Source organism: Molothrus aeneus, chromosome Z (assembly GCF_037042795.1).
Source record: "Molothrus aeneus isolate 106 chromosome Z, BPBGC_Maene_1.0, whole genome shotgun sequence".
NCBI lineage: Eukaryota > Metazoa > Chordata > Aves > Passeriformes > Icteridae > Molothrus > Molothrus aeneus.
In genome coordinates this window covers 21,142,872-21,165,032 of record NC_089680.1, presented here as the reverse complement: position 1 = coordinate 21,165,032, position 22,161 = coordinate 21,142,872, and the positions used below count along the sequence as shown (strand labels likewise).

Sequence of the window (22,161 nt, the reverse complement as noted above, 5' to 3'; positions counted from 1 at the left end):
AAATGTGATTAAACCAAACGGATACAACTGGGAAAAGCAGGCTCAGGCCACACAACCACTCTCCAATTTTTTCTAAAGTTAAAAATGTTTTGTGTTTCTAGCCTAAGGTTAGAAGTGAGTTGTATTTGTGTCCCTGTTAGCTTCTCTGCTTCTGACTATTCTTAATCTAACAAAAAAAAACATATAGCTGCCCTACCATCCCCCTTTTCTTTAGCCTTGTGCCATCACAGCTATGAGAATACAACTGTAGTATTGGAAGGGTAAGACCGTATATCCAAAACATCAAAAATGGCACTCTAACCTATTCTACCAGGTCATTTAAAACAAAGACTCCTCCTACTCAACTTCACATAATTTCAGTTTTTAAAACTGCTGTTGCCAGATGACTGTGTACTATAATCCATTCTACCACCAGAGAGGAAAATCCAAACCACTTACTTTCCTACCAGCTGATTTGGCTTTCCTTTTTCTTGGAACCACAGATCTGGAGAATAAAGCAAAGCCACAGCTGTTAATAAGAGGCTGCAAATCAATCTGTTTCCTTCCCACATAAGCAACTACTATAAGAACATGAAGTGATTGGGACTGGAAATGAAGATATAGCATATATGGGATAGGACGGCAACAGTTCAATATATATTTCAAAATGGACTTCTGGGGGGCAAGAAGATGTGTGTGAATAGGACAGAAATCAGTGTTTTAGAGAAATTCTTACTACTTTATGGATTTTCTATGCTGCCTTTCTTACAGAATTACTGCATTCCCCAAAGGTGACGGCTTTCATCATAATCTTGTAGTATGTTTCCCAATGGAAATGCATTTATGACGTGATTTCTTGCGTCAAGTACCTCCACAGTATTCCTCATTCTACACATCAACCCCTAATTAATCTAATTCCAGTAGTTTAAATAGTCTTTAATCACAAATAGAGAGTTTGAATTTAATGCAAAGTAAAATACAATCCAGAAGTGCAATGGCAAAAAGAACTACTTCTGTCTTCTTTAGGATCTTCTTGGGCTACAGAGAACTGAAAAAAACAGAGAGCATTTACAACAGAAATTTTCTACTTATTTTTTAAAGTGGTTCAGCACTTTCAAACTATGCCAAAGGGAATAAATAGGACTCGGCAGGTAATCTACCTTAAAGGGACACAACAAAGCAATTTTTTTAGCATTGCTGGATACGTAATACTACAAAAGAGGATGCTCTTTATAGCCCCTTGTATGAAGAACAGAGTCTTCACACAAAAGTGCATGGAAGTGCTGTTATTTGTTGTCAGTATGGTCTGATGGCTAAGAGAATGGACTGAGCCTTAAAATTGTTCCTTCACATTTTTGATAAAAAACAGTTCTAGAGCTGTTAATCACTTAAGACTTATCTTTACATATGAATTAATTTTGAGAAGGACTAATTTTTAAGCCATAATTTTTGAGTGGATTTTTTTGTTAGATACTCCTAAAGACCTCATGATCACCCTGTAACTGACATTGTTCTGTGGATTTCATTATTGCACCTTCAGTAACAAAGAGGAATATAAAATCATGTGAAGATTTAGAAGTTCAAAATAAGGCAGTCACCCCCATAAAGCTTTGCCTGAAACGGAAACAATTAACACTGCTAGGAGTGGCAAAGGAAAGGAAATCCAAGACAAGAAGGATAACTTTGTCAATTACAATTCCTTTAGTAATAGTACAGTGCAACAACATCAACCAAAATACAGCTAATTGTACATAATACAAAAATAAAGTTTATACTGTGCTAGGAATTATGTATTGAGCTTAAAGAGTGATGTATAACATTTTCTCTTAAATAATATGGTCAGGTACACTCAGCCAAATGGATGTACTAACACACCCTCTTTGAAGACAAACACATAAAGAGCAGTTTCTTAGTTCAGTGTATCCATATATCATATCACAGCTAGGATTTGAGAGCGAGCTAAGTCTTTCAAGTTTTCCCTTTGCTACTGTTCTTTATCCATAGCACAGCAGTTCTACAATCAAATGGTGAGTTGAATTTTTGATAGTGGCATTTATTAGCAGATACAGAAAAGAATTACTCAGAATAGCCTAAGGCACCATAGTTTCCACAACAGACCCAAGACATCACTGGCAAAAATCAATTTAAAGGCAGCTATGAGTGTTCAGCTACAGTACCACGATGAAAAACAATCTAATGTTGACAACATTCTCTGGTGACTGGTGTGGCTTCTGTTTATTCTCTAGAAGGAGTAGTAAAATATATGATTTTAATGTTATTACAAATCTGAAGAATGTATTAACTCTTAGCAAAAAAAATTTCTCCTTTTATCTCTCCTTTTTAAAATTCCAATCATCAATCTTGCAAGACAATTCTTTTACAGACTTTTTAGAAATAGTTTCCAACACATTATATAGTAAAAAGCCCACTAAATTATTTCTCTTCTCCTTTAAAAGAAAGTATATTGTCCCACGTCCCTCTCTCCCAAATGTATTGTATCTGTCTCTGCTATCAACACCACTGATGAACAATTCATTTAAGCAAAATCAAGTTTTCTCCTGAAGTCCTGAAGAGCAAACATGAACCCTTGATTTCCTCAAGACCTCTTCCCTAATAATAGCCCATGATACCAGCTAGAATTTAAAGCAGTATGAAGTGAAACTATCATCTTGACAGCACCACCTACCACAAAGACCAAAACAGCTACCTTGCTAAAACTCTTTTAAATTCTAGAGTGAAAAGTAGGATTAGAATAGGACAAGGAGTAAATTCATCAAATTTCACTACAGAAATTGTGCGTTTCATATTGAACATTGTAGCTCAGACAGAGAATCACAGCTGAGACATATTTAAAGAAGTACTTTGAATTTCAGAATATGTCCCAGACACATCAGAGGGTGATTCAAAAAGTTATGATTGTGACAGTCACTATAGCTAATCTGCTTCCATTCACCAAGAGATAGAAAAATTTATCAGAGAAAAAGAAGACTAGGTATGTAATCTCACATTACATACTTTTTTCAAACTATTTTTTAATAGTTTGAAAGTTTTAATAGTTTAATAGTAATTTTTTAAATTACTATCAACTCTCACCATACTCCTTCCACTAATCCATCACAGAATAGTTAGGGTTGTAAGGGACCTTCACAGATCATCTAGACCAACCCTCACTTGTATCCCCATATTTCAGAGTAGGACTGTCTGCAACTACTTATAAAAAATAATCAATATTCTTTATAGTGTTGATACATTATCTAATAAATCCCCAAAGGTTTTCATTTGTGTATTTATCTGCTTGGTCTGCTAAAACCTTGGCTCTTACCTGCACTTAGTGCAGAGTGTTGATGAGATTTTTCTGTGCCTTACAATAATGCCAACCTTGAAGTCAAACATTTTATTGCCAGTGCAGTAAATAACCTCAAGATTTTCCTATGAAAAATATCAGCAGCACATAAAATGCAAATATGTGTCTCACTACCTATTTTCCTTTAAGGTGCAATGAGCAGCAGTCTTGTTATATTGTTTCTGCATCTTTTACGCCTGAACCTTAAAGTTTATCAGCTTTCACACTTTTACTCATATTTTGAAATTAAATTAAACACCTCTTCAGAATTAAACTCCACAATCACATGTTATCATATGTTCAGTTAAGTGTGAAGAAATATAGTTCAGATTCTAGCAACACAATGAGCAACAGCAATTTCTTCCATCTCAAATAAACTTAAAATAAATAATTTCAATTAAAGTAAGAGCTTCAACCATAACAGCTGTGTAGCATATAAAAACCAAGAACTAAAGGGAATTAATCTTACTATTCTTATCTATCTAACCACTGGAATTTTCTGAGTCAATCAATACCAACATTTTCTAAGCTAAAACTCAGATCTAAGAATGACACAGAAAATGGGACATTATGGAACATTATGTTAAGAACAGACATTCTTCATTAAATGAGCTAACCACATCCCATGATTACAATTAACTTTGGTCATGTTCTAAATGTGCTCAGATCTCCAAAGACCTGGTAACATTAGGATACATCATACATTGCTTATCTACAACCAGTAGTACAGCCTTCTAGTTCTTTTGTATGACTGGGCTAATGATGACTTAACTGAAGAAAACTGAAGTCCTCTTGTATGGTTGGTTCTGATCTCAGTCACCTAACAGACACATGACACAAAAGTATCTATGACAGCAGTGCAAATACAAAAGCTCCATGACAGGGAAGAAAATAAGAAAAAAGAAAGAAATTTAAAAAAAAAAGAAAAAAAAAAAAAGAAAAAAGACTGTATGGTTTTTCTCAGCGATTGTTTACTATTTTGCCTTCTGGCAGATGAAAAAAGTTATCTTCTTTGAGTTTAAGATGTTCTGGTAGATCTAGCTGTCTTTTTGCTTCTTCAATATCTTCCTGAATTGCCGAAATGAGTGCATCTGAAAAAGGTAAGAATAGGGATATTTAAAAGTTGTTTTGTATTCTGAACACAATAACAAGTGAAAATAAGGCTTCATAAATACCAAACAACAATTACAGAAATAGAATGTAACTAGGAGGTTTAAAAGGCAGAATTCTCTGCTTTTAAAATGTTTTTTTTTAACATGCTAAAGTTGCATTTTTACCTGTTACTACCACTATCCTCTTCATTTGTCAAAAGACATAATTAGCAGCTCTGTTTCAATACTAACAAAACTGCATTTTAAGAAGAAATTAGTACACTTGACTTTCACGACAAGCCCATGATTTTAACATTACTACTTAGACAAGGGAAATAAAAGTGCAGGTTTTTAGTGTGATACATAAGAAGATGTGGGGGTATGTCTTTTTTGTTTTTAAATTATGAAAACATTTTAGGGACATTTTAAAGGTTAACCATAAAACATCTCATGATGGAAGGAAGTACAGTGAAGACATAGAACTTGCATGAATAAAGCAAAAAAGAAACTAGTCTGAGGGAGACCTTCAATACTGACCTAAGGAATCAAAGTTTTTTTCGGGTCGAATGTATCCAGTTATGACTATACTAAGAATTTCTCCATAAAAGTCTTCTTTGAAGGTGTGGATAATGTGTGTTTCCTAAAGGAAGAGAAGTAAGTGGACAATTACTATGAACTTTAAGAGTTTATTTCTCTCTCTGTAAGCATGTAGGCTTAATATCCAACATTCAAATTCTCCTTAACAGATAAAAAATAAAAGGGACATTTAGTATAGCATGTATAATCCAAAATAAAAAGGCCAGGGCTTTAGTTTGTATGAGGAAGTAGAATTGCATTCTGCATGGAATTAAAAAAAATTACTTCCTTAAAAAGTGTTTAAAGAGAAAAGGAATGGGAAAAAAAACCCCAACAAAATCAGAACAACAAAAACCCCCCTAACCAAACAAAAAGACCCAACAAACCAATTAAAAAAACCCCAAAACCCACACACCTAGACATCAGGAGAAGTGCTTCAAAACTTCTCAGAGTTAAGATTTCCAAGGCAGGAAATGTTAGTGTTTCATCAACAAGTGGATACATTAAAATAACTATGAAGATTTTGATAGAAATAGCTGCCTCATGGAGAACTTCTACACCTATCCCCTAAGGGAACTGAATGGTAAAATTGAAGAGCAAGTCCAGACTAAGACACAGACCTGACACTCAAAACTTTTTTATGCATATCCAAAACAAGCCAACCCATAGCATCTACCAGCAGAGCTATTATCTGGGAAGATTTTAACTACTTGCTCAGAAAAGCTATCTGTGAAGAAATTTTAAAGTATAGATTTGCCTAAGACAAACACTTAAAAGTAGAAACTCATGAACAAATAAAATTGTTTTCAACAAATAAAAGAGAGCTTTGCAAGATTCAGGAAAAGCACCAGCACCTGTCAACAAAAAACCCCACAGCTGTTACAGCTTAGGATTTTATCTTCTCCATCCTTACATCCTTATATGCCTTCAAGTATTTATTCGGTACATTAAGCTGCAGCATCTTATGTATCCATTTCATCATTTAAGAGAAGAATTAATTAAAAATTCAAATTAAGCTGCCCCAACATCTCCTATATGAAATGCAGATACATTGCAGAGAACAATAGATCATTACTATGTTCCAGCTTATGCCAGGGTCTCATAACCAGTAAATTCAATATGTTTACCAAGTTCATGCTTAATTTGCTATCAGCAAGTCAAGCAACCATCATTTCAAGTACTATTATATTTTAATTTTGGAAGTAGTTAAGAAATGGTGGAATAAAAGAAAGAAAAACTTTACTTAACTTCCTCTGTGTACTCTCTGGTTACAGGGAGCATATTCTTTTCAGAATATAAATATTAAATAGATAACAAATGTATTTCCAGTGGTACACAAATTTCTGGATACCATTCATCAATCAAATTCTGTGTACCTTGTTAAAATTAATCCAGTCTTTTATTACAATAAAAATCCCACAAAAAGCAAAATTCTTACCACTGATTTCTTAATATTCTTATAGAAGGGATTCCATCCTATGCTCAAAACCATTTTATGCACATCTCCATTTCCAACACAGGCCCATCCATAGTATATACCAGTAGGGATATCAGATGGAAAGCTTTCAACTACTTGCTCAGAAAAGTTAGCTGTAAAAATTTCATAAAGTGTGAGTGACTTTGTGTAAATCAAGTATATAACAGGATCTTCAAGTACTTAAAAGCCAAAGTCTGCCTACATACTATTTACAAACATAACACTGGTGATGACAAGAATAATGAGACAGAGCATCAGCAAAGTATAAAACAGCTTCATAAAATTTAGTTACTGTGGCAACACCAGAGTTTTTATAACTCCTACATACACACACACACACACACACAGAGTATGGTATAGTTTTCTTTCTCTTCTGCAGTAATAATTAATAAATACATCATACATACAGCCAGAACACATTTCATTCTTAGGACAATTACCACAGCTTTACCATGAGGAAAAACAAGAGGGAAAAAGTCAACTTTCTTCTGCACTACAAAATAGCATCTCAGAACTACTTATTAGTAAAATATTTACTGATGAAATAAACTATGTAGAAGCAAATGTAATCATTGTTTAGTCATCTGTCAGTTTTGCACAAGTTCCCTTTCAGAGGCATCTGTGGACTTGAGATTTCCTTTGAAAACTACGTATTTACAGTAAAATAAATTTCCTTTTGGCTGAATTGAATCTTCTCTCAAAATTACTATCCTACCTCTATTTCCAAGCTGAATAGATCTCTTAATGCAAGATACCAAACTGATTTGAAAGAATGAATGGTTACCAAATTCTTATAAAAGCTCACAGATAGGTACAGCTTCCTTTCCCTGTTCCCTAATACCAACACATCATTTATAAACAAGCAGGAGAAAAACGTGAAACGTTCTCAGAAACAGATGTGAGAAATCCAGCACTACAAGAGTGGTCTTATAAATTTTCATGTCTGTTAGATGTAGTGCAATATGACTACTAACTTCAGTGTGTGCTTAAGAACATTCAAAACTCTCTTGCAGTATTCATCTGCTTGCATTTAGACATCTGAAACAGAGATGGGCGATAGGAAAATATATTCTCTATAGGCCAAGTGCATCTGCTCTGTTTCAAACTCTGCTTTACTCCCCTTAAACTTTCTTCCTTGCAGTGATTCCCAATGCCTACTCCCTCTCCTACTCCTATCGGAGATTTATGCGAAGGGATCTTTTCCCAGGATGCCACACCCCTGCATCGAGAACGTGGCACTCATCTACATCCTGTACATCATGACGATCACTAGATGAGAAAAGGAACAAACATTAAGATTCAGGGAAACCTCTTTACAGACTAGGGTGCAGGGAATAACACAAGGGAAGGTGCAAGACTCTGAGCAGTGCAGGAGAGGGGGAAGAAAGGCGTCGGGAAAACGCTGGTAGGTAACAAGGTAGGGTCGTTCTCGAAAATTGCAAATCATAACAAAAGCGCAGCCCTGCAGGGCAGCGGGGCGGCCGCCGAGGTCAGGCGAGCTGAGTTACAGCGCTGCCGCACCGCTGCGGGGCAGGAGCACGGCACGGCTCCGCCCGAGGGGCGCGACACAGGCCGGCTGCAGAACCCCCGGCCCAGCACCTCGCCGGCGGGAGCGCTCCCGGGACCTGGCGCGGACCAGCAACCCCACGGCTGGGCCCAGCCCCGCGGACACCCCGCCCGTGTTGTTCCGGGAAGATGTGCCCTCCGCGCCCGCTCACCCGTGGGGATGCCTAGCTCCTTGGAGCCCCTGCCGAAGCCCTTCACCACCTCCCCGCGGCAAAAGTACGGCAGGTGCCTCATGGCCCTGCGCTGAGGCGCCGGCGGCCCGAGCCCGCCGCGCCGCTGCGCCGCTCACCACCGCCCTCCGCACGGGGCGCTACCAACGACAGGGGAGGAACCGCTCGAGGCGGCGAGCCGCACAGCGCTCCGCGGCTCCTGCCCACCCTCCCGAGTGGACGTGCCCGCGCCGCATGCCCAGTGTGCCCTCCCTCGCCGGGGATGGCCGTCCCGGCCGCAGCGGGGTGGGCGGTGCCTGCTGAGGGCGGTCAGCTTCGCCGTGCGCAGCCGGGTGCTGTCACTCGTCAATGACAAAGCGCCGTGCCCTGTGCTCCCGCCCGCGCGTTTCGTCACACTCGGCTCTCCGAGGGCAGCTGGGTCTGGCCCGTCCCGCAGTTTCTTCGATAGAAACTACAGTGACTGCTGCGACTGCTGTGCTCCAGCTGCCACAGCCCCACCCTCTTACCTGAAAGGCTGCAGCTTGCACCCCGCGCTCACGCCTGTAGATAGGGATTGTTGCTCCCTTGGTAGCCCTGGATTTGCCTTTTCGCTCAGAAAAGACAAAATGCTTCAGTGAACAGCAGACATTTAGGAAAGCCGCGAGAACAGGTCTTTTTGTGACATGCTCCAGCGAACTGCCGTTCCTTGCTTAAAACAAAAGCAATAATCCAAACAACCAAACCCCAACAGGAAACTAAACTAAAACCAAACCAAAAACCCAAACCATTTTTACCCAACCTCTGCTTTTACCAACATGCTCACATCTCCCCTTCTCCCATTACCGCTGCTAGTGCAGGGGTCGCCCTTGGAAAAAAGCACCAAGAGAGCAGTGCTCATTCTGTGTTCGCTCCAAGGAAAATGAAGGGTCACATGAATATTTCTCTTCCTTCACTTCCTGTCTCTTCATGTTGATATAGCTTATTAATGTATTTAGATGATTAGCACTCTTTTTTCTATTGCCCTGCCTGATGCAACTTAAATAAATTTGAGGTGGCATGAGTTCAAAATAGTATTATGTGAAAGATATCCATAATCTTGGTTAACTGTGGAACAGTCAGCCCACCAGCAGACAGTCTCTTTGTATCAGTGAAACTATAGGCCATTTGAGTTCTGGAGTCTCATTCAGCGCTGCTGTGCTGCACATAAGCATATTTGTGTTTAAACACATAACTGTTATCCAGAAACACCATCCAGAAAAACCCTGAGGTGAACTGGCACTTTCTTTTTTCCACCCCTGCTAGAACAGTTTCTAATTTCAACAGCTTGATATGAGCCATTAAAGTATTTCAGGACTTACCTCTTATTTGGTTTGCTATTTTTTTAATGTGGAAAGGCAATGTGAACATCTATGGCTTGTGCTTGTATTTAATTGTATTCCAAATAAATAACTTTTTAAAATTGGAATTTTTTGGAGAAATGGACTTATATATTATATTATAAAGCACTGACTGTTCATGGAAGCTGTAGACACAAGCTGTTTTATATAAGAAGGCAAAAAAAATCTAATTGATTTTGCCTCAAACTTATCCTCTTCTTTCATTTCTCTTAATTCCCTGCCATCCTTTTCATGATAACATTTAAATTCATTACTTCAGCTTGAGTAGCTCTGACTGTCTTAGAGAATGACCATATGTGTAGCTGGAACTCGCAACAGAGTCATGATGGTATGTATGTAAGAAAAAAAAGTGGAAGGTATCCTAAGTATGCTGCTAGCAGGTCAATTCTGTTCTGCTGTCTCTGCGTGGGTAGAGAATAATGCTGCAAAGGGTGTTTAAGGGTTTTGTAATGGAAGTGCCTTGGATATGAAGTCTAAATCTTGAAGTCATTGCTTAACTAATGACAGACCATTAACAGTTGACAGTGTGGCCTCACAGCCATTAGCACTGCTAGTTTATTTTAGCTGAAAAGCAAGAAACGAAAACAAAACCCCTCTATTTTCTGGAATGAGTTTCCTCACGATATTTGTATTCAAGGACATACACATTTGTGTTTTTCCCTTCTTCCCCCTCGTCCCCACGCCTTTTTTTTTTTTTTTTTTTTTAAAAAAAAAAAAAACGAATCCATCTTTTCAGAACAGATGGTGCTGTTCTTGAGATATCCACGCGATGGCATGCAGTGACTTCTTTTTCGGCGTCTGTAGGTTTGGGCAAAAGGTTTACAATCTCAGTAACTGAGAAGACCTTTAGAATTACTAAGTCAAGGAAGTATTTGTTTAAGAACTATGTGGTTCAGTAATTTCACAGAAGTCTTGCTGACGACTTCTATCTCATTCTCTCAAACAGTTGTAACATGAATAATTTTTATCAGTAATCATGATGGGCTGCCATGATCCAGCTAAAATATTAGCCATCCTTCATACTATGTCCTCATTTTTCTTTTGTTATTAAGTATACTAGTTCATATTGGAGAGATGGGTGGATCTTAAGTAGAATTTAATTACTTCTACTGACATTTATGGTAGTTAACTCTACTAAAATTTTGTAGAGTTAGTAGACATGTTTCTTCCAAAAACATCATCAAATTTTAGAGATGAACATGTCTTTTAGCATTGTCAGTCAAATGAAGAACTATTTGAGAGTTCCTACCTCCAGTGAGAAAACTCAGGTGCTATTTCAGGCAGCTGGGGAAGAACTTCTGTTCCCTACTTACGCTACTTTAGCTATAGTTATTGTCAGTGAAAAGTATTTTTCTTTTTTTCTAGAGCCACAGAAACCAGAATAAAGAAAAGAGAGCATGTGTTATGTCAACTGTGTAGGGCCCATGTCAGGTTACCTTTGAGGACTCATCATACTAACCAACATTTAATGCAGAGTAGAACATACTCTGTTCATCTTGTTTTCCAGTATCACATCACAAGCCAGAGTCCCTGTCTCTTACCTCTGTGCTGCAAAAGCCTGCATTCCTATGCAAGGCTTAAGGTGAGAGCAGGATATCTTCATGTGATGTGGAAAAATAGCAGAACCATATCTGGTGGATACTGGAATATTTTAGGGCTGTCCCGACCAAACTGGAAATTCTGGTTTCACCAGACTCAGTGAAATATTCAAGAGCTGACTCAGAAAAGAGTGACATGTAGTAAAACTAGTAGCATTTTAGCCAGTTCCTTGGAAGTTTCCATTCCCAGCATGACAAAACACTCATTGATTCAGGAGTTCAATTCAAGGACGCTCTGGCACTCCTTACTTTTAGTATGCTGAAAACAGGTGATGAAATCACAGATATGTACAAAACACTCTTGCTAGAATGTCTAACAAATACCTGCTTTGAAAGAACTTTTTCTGTATTTTAGTCTGGAATAGAAAACCACAGAAGTTATTCTTTTACTTTTAAAAAAATGATCTTTATTTTTAGTAGTTTGAAGTTTTGTTCTAGGTGAATAGACAACTTTCTTCTAGGAAAAATACCTGCACATTAGTATGATGGTACCGAGACTGTGTTAGATTACAGTGAAGCAACAGTACTATGAATGTCTGTTTAATAAGTCATAGCTGATATTATCTGCTGAACATCTGATAATTACATAAAATTCTAAGAACTTCCATTTGCATGCTAGTAAACTGTGTGTGAAAGACAAAACTGGTGCACTTTAGATATTACAGAAATATTAGATAAAAGTGGGAACTTGATGCTTTTTGAAAGTTTATGTCAATTCTCAAGAATTCCTCCAGCTTTTGAATCCCTATTTCTGGTGTCTTTTCTCCACACCAAATCCTCAGTTATCTCCTTGAAAAATGCAGTGTTGCTTTCAGCTAGCTTCCCATTATCTCTACACATCATTATATTGTGCCATGTGGGCATGCTTCATGTTTAGTGCTCAAGAAAAAGCCTTTAAATGCATTTTAAGTCCTTCCCTCTTTGTCCATTTTCCTAAAATGGTTTAATAGTTGTTTCAGATTAAATATCTGTAATTAACTGATTAGGTTGGATTATATGATGGCCATCTTAATGGCAGGTGTATTGTCACACTTTTTTTTTTTTTTTGCAGCCACAATTGAGCCAGATCAAAATGTTTGAAACCAATCTGTCCGTTTTTATAAAAGCAACCTTCAGTTAACTGTTTCGCAAAATATTCAGCAGAATCTTACCTATAGAGACTTTCTCAGCACAAAAAAGTTAATAAAGGGCAAGGCAGCTCAGGCAGCTTACCACCTTGAAGATAACAAAATTATATTCTTGTATGTTTCACAGATTCTAGTCCAAAGTATCTTGCATTTCTCAACAATGAACACAAATTGCTATCAGAAGTCTCACAATGGAATGTAGAAGAACTAGACTAGGAATCTAGGTGAGAGGTGAGGAGATGTTTACTGTATTGTCATGATGTTTGCAGATGAATAGATGTTGGGCAACTCGGAGGTCAGTGTCAAGCTACTTCTGCAGAAATGGTGTGCAAGAAATGTCGGAAATGGCATGTAAGAAATGTGTTACAGGATGTAACTGAGATAGATGAGATCTATTAAGAAATTAATAAACAATGGGACAGGCAATGGATGTTTCAGCTCATTAAATTTAATACCAGGAATAACTTAATTACACATTTTTGTGAATCTGCATAATATCTGCTTCTCATGAGTTGTAAAGCAAACAAAAATTAGATACCAAAATATCTTCTGACCTAGAACTTAATATGACTTGGCTCTTATTTTCTGCTTTTCATGGGGAAGAATAGAAGACAAAGGTGCTAAAGGTTTACAGAAAAAGGCAATCACTCAGAGGGAAAAGCCTGTTAGAAGGGCATAAGCTCAAATTGGATTGAGTATGGAGATAAAAGGAGCAGATATTTGATGTTCATGAAGCTTCTTAAGTTTGGGAACACTTTACAAAAGAAAGTAAATCAGTTTGTCAAATCAGTCAGTCTTTACTGCAGAAATTAGTTTCACAACAACATAAATAAAAAGATTGAACCAGTGACCACTGAATTAATTCATGGAAATGCCATGAAGAACAGTACCCTCTCAAAACCACAAAAGATGTATTGCCCCAGTGGTGGATTTGCTTTTTTTATGTCCAGGAATAGCCTGCTTAGGCACTGACCTCTATTGTCTTTACAGAAAAAATTTTGCTAGTTTTCAGCCTATGAGGGATAAAAGTTTTTCACCTATGCAGTAACATCAGAAAGAGCAGAAAGTGAAAATTATTGTCGTAGTGACTGACATTGCCGGGGGAATGTAATGAAGGAAGTAACTACAATGTTTTTCCTTGCATACTAATGATAATTTTTAAGATCATTTACTTCTTTCCTTCTCTGGGCTTTCTGTTCCAGTGTTTATCACAGAGTAAGCAACAGCTGAGCAAACAAGAAAGATTCTGATGAAAATTTCTCATTGCTAAAAGGAACCTGTAGATTGTAATAATCCTGCTGCCACCAATACATGATGCATGTTCAAGGCATGCCTGCATTTGTGACAGCAATGCCATCCATATAAGGCAACCACTCCTTCAATAGCAATCTTCTTAATATTGCCTTTTGGAGAAATAGCCCCAATCATCGCTAGTGTCTGCCACTGCAAAGAAATCCTTCTCTTTTCAAATGTGCCGTTTGAGTGCATATTTGTGGTTTCTTAACACAGGAAGTATTTGCACAACAGCAACGGAAAAGTGCTACCCGTAATTTCCTTGATTTTTGGGCTCCATACCATTTGCCATGCACACAATCCCAGTAATCCTGCAAGCAGCCTGTGTGAAACACAACAGTGCTGAGGACAGAAGAGTAAGCCTGCATCAGTCTCCCAAAAATTCCCTCAGTATGGACAGAGTGCTGTCACTTGTCCTTCATAGTAAACCTACCTGGGTGCTGCTCTACTCATTTTCCTAATCACACCAAAGCTATGAATACAAAAGGCGTATACAAAGAAGAATCCCAGAAGTAATACAAGGCTTGCTCTGAATAACACAGCTGGTATGTTTGTTGCTAAATCAATTATTTTGTGGGAATATAATGCTGTGTGCTGCTTCTTCAATTTTCCCAGTTCAGCTGCATCCAAATGCAATGAAAATTACTAATTTTTCTCATTGGTATTTACAATTAAAAATCATTCTTCCCCCCCAAAAAAACCACCAAAAAATACACCAACAAACAGATTCCCATCCAAACCAAATAAAACCCAAAAAACCCCCAAAGCTCAGATGTCCTTGTTTTAGGATATCTCCTATTCCGCTTACTTTCTCAAGGGTATCCTGAGCTGCAGAGGTTCAAAACAAGTTATCTAAATCAGTACTAGCTTTATGTGGAGATGTTCTAACCAGTTTTTCCACATTATTAATATCCCTACTTTCTGCATGTGGATTAGCTCATTTTGCCCACACTGTTTACCTTGGCAAAGAAATAGCAGTGAGAACCCATAATTTATGCTACCAAACAGGTTGAGCAGAAAATTCAGTAGTGCCTGCTTTACATAACAGAACTAATTACCCTCAAAACTAAGGTTTTCAAAGCCACCATCAGTCTATCAGACATGTTTAATAAAAAGATCAATATAATCCTTCATTGCCTAGAAAATAAACCAGAAATTCATGAATGCTGTCAACCCTGTACTTGTACATGTACTTGGCAACCAGAATGTACGAACATGGAACAGATACTTTGTGATATTGCAAAACATTTACTAGTGAGTGAGAAAGGGCACCATATCCTGGGGTGCTTTGAATGATCTTCTAATTCCTTCCTTCACAGCAGAGCAGAAATAGTATTTTCTGACATCAGACAAGTGACTTCAACTATCATTAACTGTCTCTGTAGATAAGTAAGGAAGTGGCACAAAAGTACTCAAAATGTTTTATCTGATGCCAAGAATATAAAAAAAAACCAACCAACCAAACAAAAAAAAACCAAAACCAAAAAAAACCCAAAAAAACAACTGAGCAAACTAACATCCTTTTCTTTTAAGAAGAAATCAAGCCATGGAAGAGAATCTGTATAAATATCTGTTTTGATCCACACATTTGTTTTTATGCCAAATATGTAATAAATGTTTACAGCCCATATTAGGCCTTTAAATAGAATGTAAGTTTCTGAATTTGTTGCCTTGTGAAATAACCTAGATTCATAAAATGCTTTGGGTTGAAAGGGACCTTTAAAATCCTCTAGTTCCAGCCCCCAGCATGGGACCTTCCACTTGACCAGATTATTCAGAGCCCATCCAACCTAGCATTAAATCCTTAGAGGGATGAAGCATTCCGTTTCTCTGGGCAACCTGTTTCAGCACCTCAGCAGCCTCACAGTAAAGAATTACTGCCACAGTTTAAAGCCATTACTCCCCATCCTATCACTAAACATTCCTCTTAAGTCACTCTCACCCTTTTTTATAAGTCTGCTTTAGGAATTGAGAGGCTGTTCTTAGGTCTCTCCAGAGTCTTCTCTTCTCCAGCCTGATCAACACCACCTCTTCCAGCCTGTCCTTCACAGAAGGAGGTGCTGCTGCCCTTTGATCATCTAAGTGCCCTCCTTGCATTTGCTACCAAAGGACCTTATGCTGGGGGCCCCAGAGCTGGATGCAGCACCCCAAGAGCTGGATGCAGCACCCCAGAGCTGGATGCAGACCCAAGTGGGGTCTCATAAGAGCAGAGTAGGGGGGCAGAATCTCCCGTCTTGCCCTGCTGGCCATGCTGCTTTTTTTTTGTAGCCCAGGATGCAGTTGGCTTTCTGGGCTGCAAGCACATGTGGCTATGTCACTTAAAGTTTCTTGTCAGCCAACACATCCAAGTTCTTCTCTGGGCTGCTGTCAATCCATTCTCCTCCCAGACTGTATTTGTGTTTAGGGTTGCCCTGATCCAAGTGCAGGGCACTTGGCTTGGCCTTGTTAAACTGCATAAGGTTTGCATGGGCCCACCTGTCAAGCCTATCAAAGTCCCTCTGGATGGCAAGCCTGCCCTCCAGTGTGTTGATAACACCACATAGATTGGTGTTGTCAGCAGACTTGCTGACTTAATACCGAATGACCCAGAAGTTTGATATATTTTGAAGAATCTTTGAGAAGCTGTGAAATAACACACAGCATCAGCAAATGCAGTTACACTTTTTCTAGTCTTCCAGTCCACCACACTTACCTGTTTCTGACACCTCACTCTTCACATCACTCCTGAATCAACAACTCAAAATCCTCCAGAATGTTGAATTTAGAAACAAAGAAACAAGTAAATTTTGTAAAGCATGGTGCTGTGACTATCTCCCTGGGGAGCCTGTTCCAGTGCTCAGCCACCGTCTAGGTGAAGAATCTTTTCTTGCTATCCAACCTAAATCTCCCCAGACACAACTTCAGGCCATTCCTTTGGGTCCACAGAGAAGAGCTCATGCCTGCCCTCTTCCTCTCAGGAAGAAGTTGTAGCCTGCAATGAAATCTGTCCTCAAGTCTCCTCCAGGCTGAGCAGACCAAGTGACCTCATCTGCTCCTCTTACAGCTTCCCCTCAAGGCCCTTCAACCTTCTTTGTGACCCTTCTTTGGACACTCTCTAACAGTTTCATGTCTTTCTTATATTGTAACACCAAAAAACTGCCCCCAGCACTGGAGGTGAGGCTGCCCCAGCTCAGAGCAGAGCAGGACAATCCCCTCCCTTGCCCAGCTGGCCATGCTGTGCCTGATGCACCCCAGGACAGGGTTACTGCTGACTCATGTTCAACTTGCCAGGACCCCCAGGTCCCTTTCCATGGCACTGCTTACAGCATCTCATTCCCAGTCTGTCCCTACATCCAGGGTTGCCCTGTCCCAGATGCAGAATCCAGCACTTTCCCCTGTTGAACTTCATATGGTTAGTGATTGCTCAGACCCCTGATTTGTTGAGCTCTTTCTGCAGGGTCTCCTTGCCCCTGGGGGAGTCAACACCTCCTACCAGTTTTGTACCATCTGGGAACTTGCTCAATATCCCTTCCAGTCTTACATCCAAGTGATTTATGAAGATGCTGAAGAGCACAGGGCCAAAGATGGCACCCTGGCAACCCCACCAGTGACAGGTTCCCAGTCTGATGTCACTCAATTCACTTTAAACCTCTGTGGGCTTCACCAACCTGTGAGCCAGGTGCTCACCCATCCCATGATGTGTTTATCCAGCTGTGGGCTACACATTTTGTCCAGAAGGATCCTCTAGGAGAAAGCACTGAAAGCTTTACTGAAATCCAAAAAGATTGCATCGACTGACATAAGGCTACTTAAAGATCAAGCTAATTCTGATTTCAGATGAATAATCAGAAGGTTAGTTTAAATAATCAGTAGATTTTTTAAAAATCAATTGAACAATAATGGTGTAAGTAAAAATAAATTACAGGAGTACCTCCCTTTATACTTCACTTTTTCAGTTTTCAGTTTTTTTCATCATAATGAAACCACATCAGTTTTGCTCCTGTGGGCTATTTGTCCATGTACATGTTTCCCAGGAATACGGATTTTTCAGTTTCAAACTGGTAAAAAACTAAGTGATTTTTATTCATAAATTCCAAAGCAGAGGTAATTATTTCCTGTTATTTGGTATTATATATAGTGATTTTTATTCAATCAACTTTTGATCCTGAACCAATTTCTGAAGAATCATGACTGATACAGAAAAGATCCTATAACATACTTGCTTTATTTCCAAATTCTTAATATGTTCAGCATGAACCATCTGCTACTTCATTTTATGACTCTTCACAATTAGAAGATGTGCAATGCAATATTTTGCTGTGGGGGAATGAGGATTTCTTAAAATCTTTTTTTCTTTGAACATAGCTCTTGCCATGTGTATATACAAAAGGAGTAATAGGATGAATGACACATGCTTGTGTCTTTATTTTTGTGAGAGCACCAGACCAGTTTCCCAGAATAGTCTATCAATACACTGCTTCGTACAGAAACCAGCAGCAGTATACCAAGGAAACAAAACTGTCAACGTTGGAACTCATTCTGAGATTTAAATTAATATTTCTATATTTTTTGTTCAGACCATAAATTGTCTTGATCATATCTTGAAATATTATTCAGGAAGTGGCTGCAAGAAGCAAAAGTTGCAAAAGATTCGGACACTAATGTCAATGACTGCAGCAATGCAATCTCTACATCTATGCAGAACATTTAATCAGTAAACCTAAAAGCACTTCCCTGAAGAAATAACTTCCCTCTCTATTTAATTCAGAAACTACAGATACAAGAAAATCCATACATAAACTACAGATACAAGAAAGTCCTCTTTTGACTTGGTTTGCATTAGAAACACATTTTTGCTAAAAATAATGACACATTATTTTTATTCTTTTGCTTCTGAGGACTAAGTACAGTATTGATAACAAGAAATTAAACCCTTTGTTTTGACAATGTTCTGGCCTGTAACTCATCCTCAAGAGATAAATACTTACTGCTTTTTTTGTTGTTGTTGTTATTTTCTTTTTTTGAATATTTACTTATACCACAAAACACCACCACTTATGGTTTATCAGAGCACTACATGATAATACAAGGCTTAGAAATAAAAGGATCAATGGAAAAACCCAGAGAGATCCATCAGGAATTTTGCCCCTCAGGAAGGTTTACTGAAGCTGCCAGAAAAAAAACTCCAAAATGAGAGAAGTCTGCTTTTTTTCCCACTGGCTTGCATGGCGCTGTGTTTTGGATTTGTGCTGGAAGCAGTGTTGGAAGCTCAGGGGTGTTTTCATGAGCAGCACCTACACAGTGTCTGTCTAGGTCTTTTGTGCTCCTCACCCCCCAGCGATTTGGCTGGGCAGGCACAAAGAGTTGAAAGGGGCACATCTGAGACAGCTAACTCCAACTGACCCAAGGGATACCACAGTTCACATGGCATCATGCTAAACATATAAACCCAAGAGAAGAGGAATAAAGGGGGCAATGTTTGGAGTGATGGCATTTGAATTTCTCAAATGGGGCCCTGCTTTCCCGGGAATGGCTGAACACTTGCCTGCCCATGGGAAGAGGGGAGCAAATTCTTGGTTTTGCTTTGCTTATCTGCACAGTTTTTGCATTGCCTATTAAACTGTCTTTATCTCAACCCTTGATTTTTCTCACTTGTACCCTTCTGATCCTCTCCCCTATCATGCTGTAAGGAAGTAAGCAAGCGGTTAAATGGGGTTTGGTTCCCAGCTGGGGTTAAACTACAACATGAAGAAACTTGTTTTGTCCTGGATATTGAAATTACATTATTAATTGATATATAAATGAAACTACATGTTCATCAGACTGTACTAAGGAAAGGTACTAAGTATTCTTGACTTAGAAAGTATGAAACTGTTAAAAGGTATCATGTATGAAGAAGAAATTTAGGAAATTCTTACAAGAGACCTCAATTTTATAGGCAGTCTTAATATCTTAGGGAAGTTCTTGTTCAGCATCTGTCTGTGACAGACATGAGACAGGCAAACCTGAATAAAACATTTACATAAGACACAGATTAAAACTTAAGGAAAAAAAAAATAAAGGAGTGGTGAAATGCAGAACATAAATTGACTAGTCTGTAATTAGGACTCCACATGTACCCTCCAGGGCAAAACAATAACCAAACCACTAACTCCTGGGAACATAAAGAAACAAGACAGATTTGGAAACTGCAGTCTAGAAATTCAACAGGACAAGTTTGGAAAGGGCCCTGTGAAAGATTGTATAAAGGTACAATAAAATACACATCCCAGAAATATCCACCTTTTTGATAAAATTTCTCCAAGAATTTACACCATGTTCAAAAGTCTGTGGACAAAAATGAAATTCCTAATAAAAAATGAATTACACTCTTATGCTGCAGTACACCACTCTAGGAACTACTCAACAGGCAACTGCATCTAGCTGTATGAATAAACTCATTGTAATTTATAGTAATGTGCAGTTTTTATGATTGTGTGATGATCTTACAGTAAAGTCCCAAAAAGGAAAGAACTGAATCACATACCAGGGGACAATTCTTATTATAGATTCAAGTTACTAAATATACAAGTGAAAGGCAATCTTGTGTTGTGAGAATTATGCAGCTGCCACCTAGTCCATGTTAGGAATTTTGCAGATGCCACCTCAACAGGGCTCAGACCTAGGTTCCTGCCTGAAGGAGACAGGCCACCAATCTGCTGAGTAAATAACTTGTTTCTTTATCTGACATACAGAGGAGATTGAGCTGTGTGGTCCAAGGAGGGACCCTCATTCCAGACCACACACCCCAGCTATACTTTGGTTGCTGGGCTGACATTTGTCTGAAAAATTACCATGTTCTCTTAGAAATGTTTCCTTGGTTCCTAGCTTCATTCTGATTGCATCTGCCACTTTCATCTAGTTTGGTGGTTGCATTAGCTTTATCAAAAGGTTTACTCTCAGACAGGTCTTGCACTCTAAGGCCTCAAGTACCTTAGCTTCAAGTGCTATGCAAGGCTATTAATCCTAACAATTCTCAACACTTGGAAATACACAGTTTATTATTTCCTTAGGGAATGGAGCACCTAGTCCAGGGATGGAAAATATCAGACTATGAATTTTATCCACAATTGACATGATACAAAAGAACTCCCATGGGAGTACTGGAAAATTCATGTGTTCAGATTTCATCCTTCCATGCAGTTTCTCAGGAATCACATATACATTACTTTTATGAACATGTTATATGGAAACTGACTGCCAGAGGGACAGAGAAGGCCATTCTGTTTCCTGCACAACAAGTTTTAGTAAAAAAATATCCTTAAAATTGAAATCTTGATTTCGGCTGATGCCAGTAGAGCAACCCTGCTATAAAAAAGGAACCCATAACAATAGGTAACATACAGTGAAAGTCTAACTGAAAAAAGAATCCAGAAATAACAAAAATACTGCATTTTTTACAGAATTTACAAATACCATTTAAAGGAACTTTAGGTTCATGGTCCTAAGCTAACATTTATGTTTGGATATGCTGGAAAAAAGTGTTGATACAGATTTTTTTTCTCCTGTCTACAAGTAGCAATACCAGACTATATATAACATGAAATCATATTAACTATAGATCTTATACCAACAGTGAAGCAGCTGTGCCCCTGCAGCCCATGGAAGCCCATGGTGGAGCAAATACTCACCTACTGCCCATGGAGAATCCCACACCAGAGCACATGGATGCCTGAAGGAGGCTGTGACCCCATGGAAAGAAGCCCACACTGGAGCAAGTTTGTTGGCAGGACTTGGGACCCCACAGGTGGCCCACAATGGAGCAGTCTGTTCCTGAAGGACTGCGCTCTGTGGAAGGGACCTATGCTGGGGCAGTTCGTAAAGATATGCAGATCGTGGAGGAACTCACGATGGAGAAGTTTATAGAGGACTGTCTCCTATGGCAGGGACCCCACAATGGAGCAGGGACAGACTTTGAGGAATCTGGCAGAAACAACACATGAACTGACCACAGCCTCCATTCCTTGTTCCCTGTCTCACTTACAGAGGGAAGACAGAGAAAATCAGGAGTGAATTTGATCATGGGAAGAAGGTAAGGGGAAAGGTGTTTTTTAGATTTAGTTTTATTTCTCATTAACATTACATTACTATGATTTGATCAGTAATAAACCTATTTCCTCAAGTTGGGTGTGTTTTGCCTGTGACAGTACTTACTGAGCAATGTCTCCCTGCCCTTCTTTGACCTACAAGCTTTTTAATATTTTCTCTCCCCTGTCCAGCTAAGGAAGGGAGCAATAGAGCAGCTTTGGTGGGCACCTGGCATCCAGTCAAGATTAACGCACCATGCAGCTGTAACAACAGCTTTGATGCCTTGAAAGGCTGAACCTGGAACAGAGACTAGACAGAGTTAAAGGAATAAAGTAGATATTTATTAGAAGGCCTCAATGGATACACCTTGGGCAGTACAAGAGCCTGGCCAGGGTTACACCCAAGATGGACCCAGAATGGTCATGGAAATGGATGACCAGTCACAAAATTTCACACCTTTTTTTTGGTCCATTTGCATATTATAGTTAATTGTCTAATTACAGCTTCAGGTTATGAAGT

The 22,161-nt window shown here is 38.8% G+C and overlaps 1 protein-coding gene across 1 annotated transcript; it reads right to left on the bottom strand.

Moving 5' to 3' along the window:
* Positions 1–1,657: 1,657 nt before the first annotated feature.
* Positions 1,658–8,346, bottom strand: RFK (riboflavin kinase). Its single transcript, XM_066569500.1, has 4 exons — positions 8,185–8,346; positions 6,428–6,579; positions 4,951–5,053; positions 1,658–4,413 (listed from the first exon to the last, which is right to left on the bottom strand). Exons 1-4 carry the CDS (start codon positions 8,264–8,266, stop codon positions 4,283–4,285), a joined length of 468 nt encoding a protein of 155 aa, XP_066425597.1. The 5' UTR covers positions 8,267–8,346; the 3' UTR covers positions 1,658–4,282.
* Between the last annotated feature and the right edge of the window lie 13,815 nt (positions 8,347–22,161).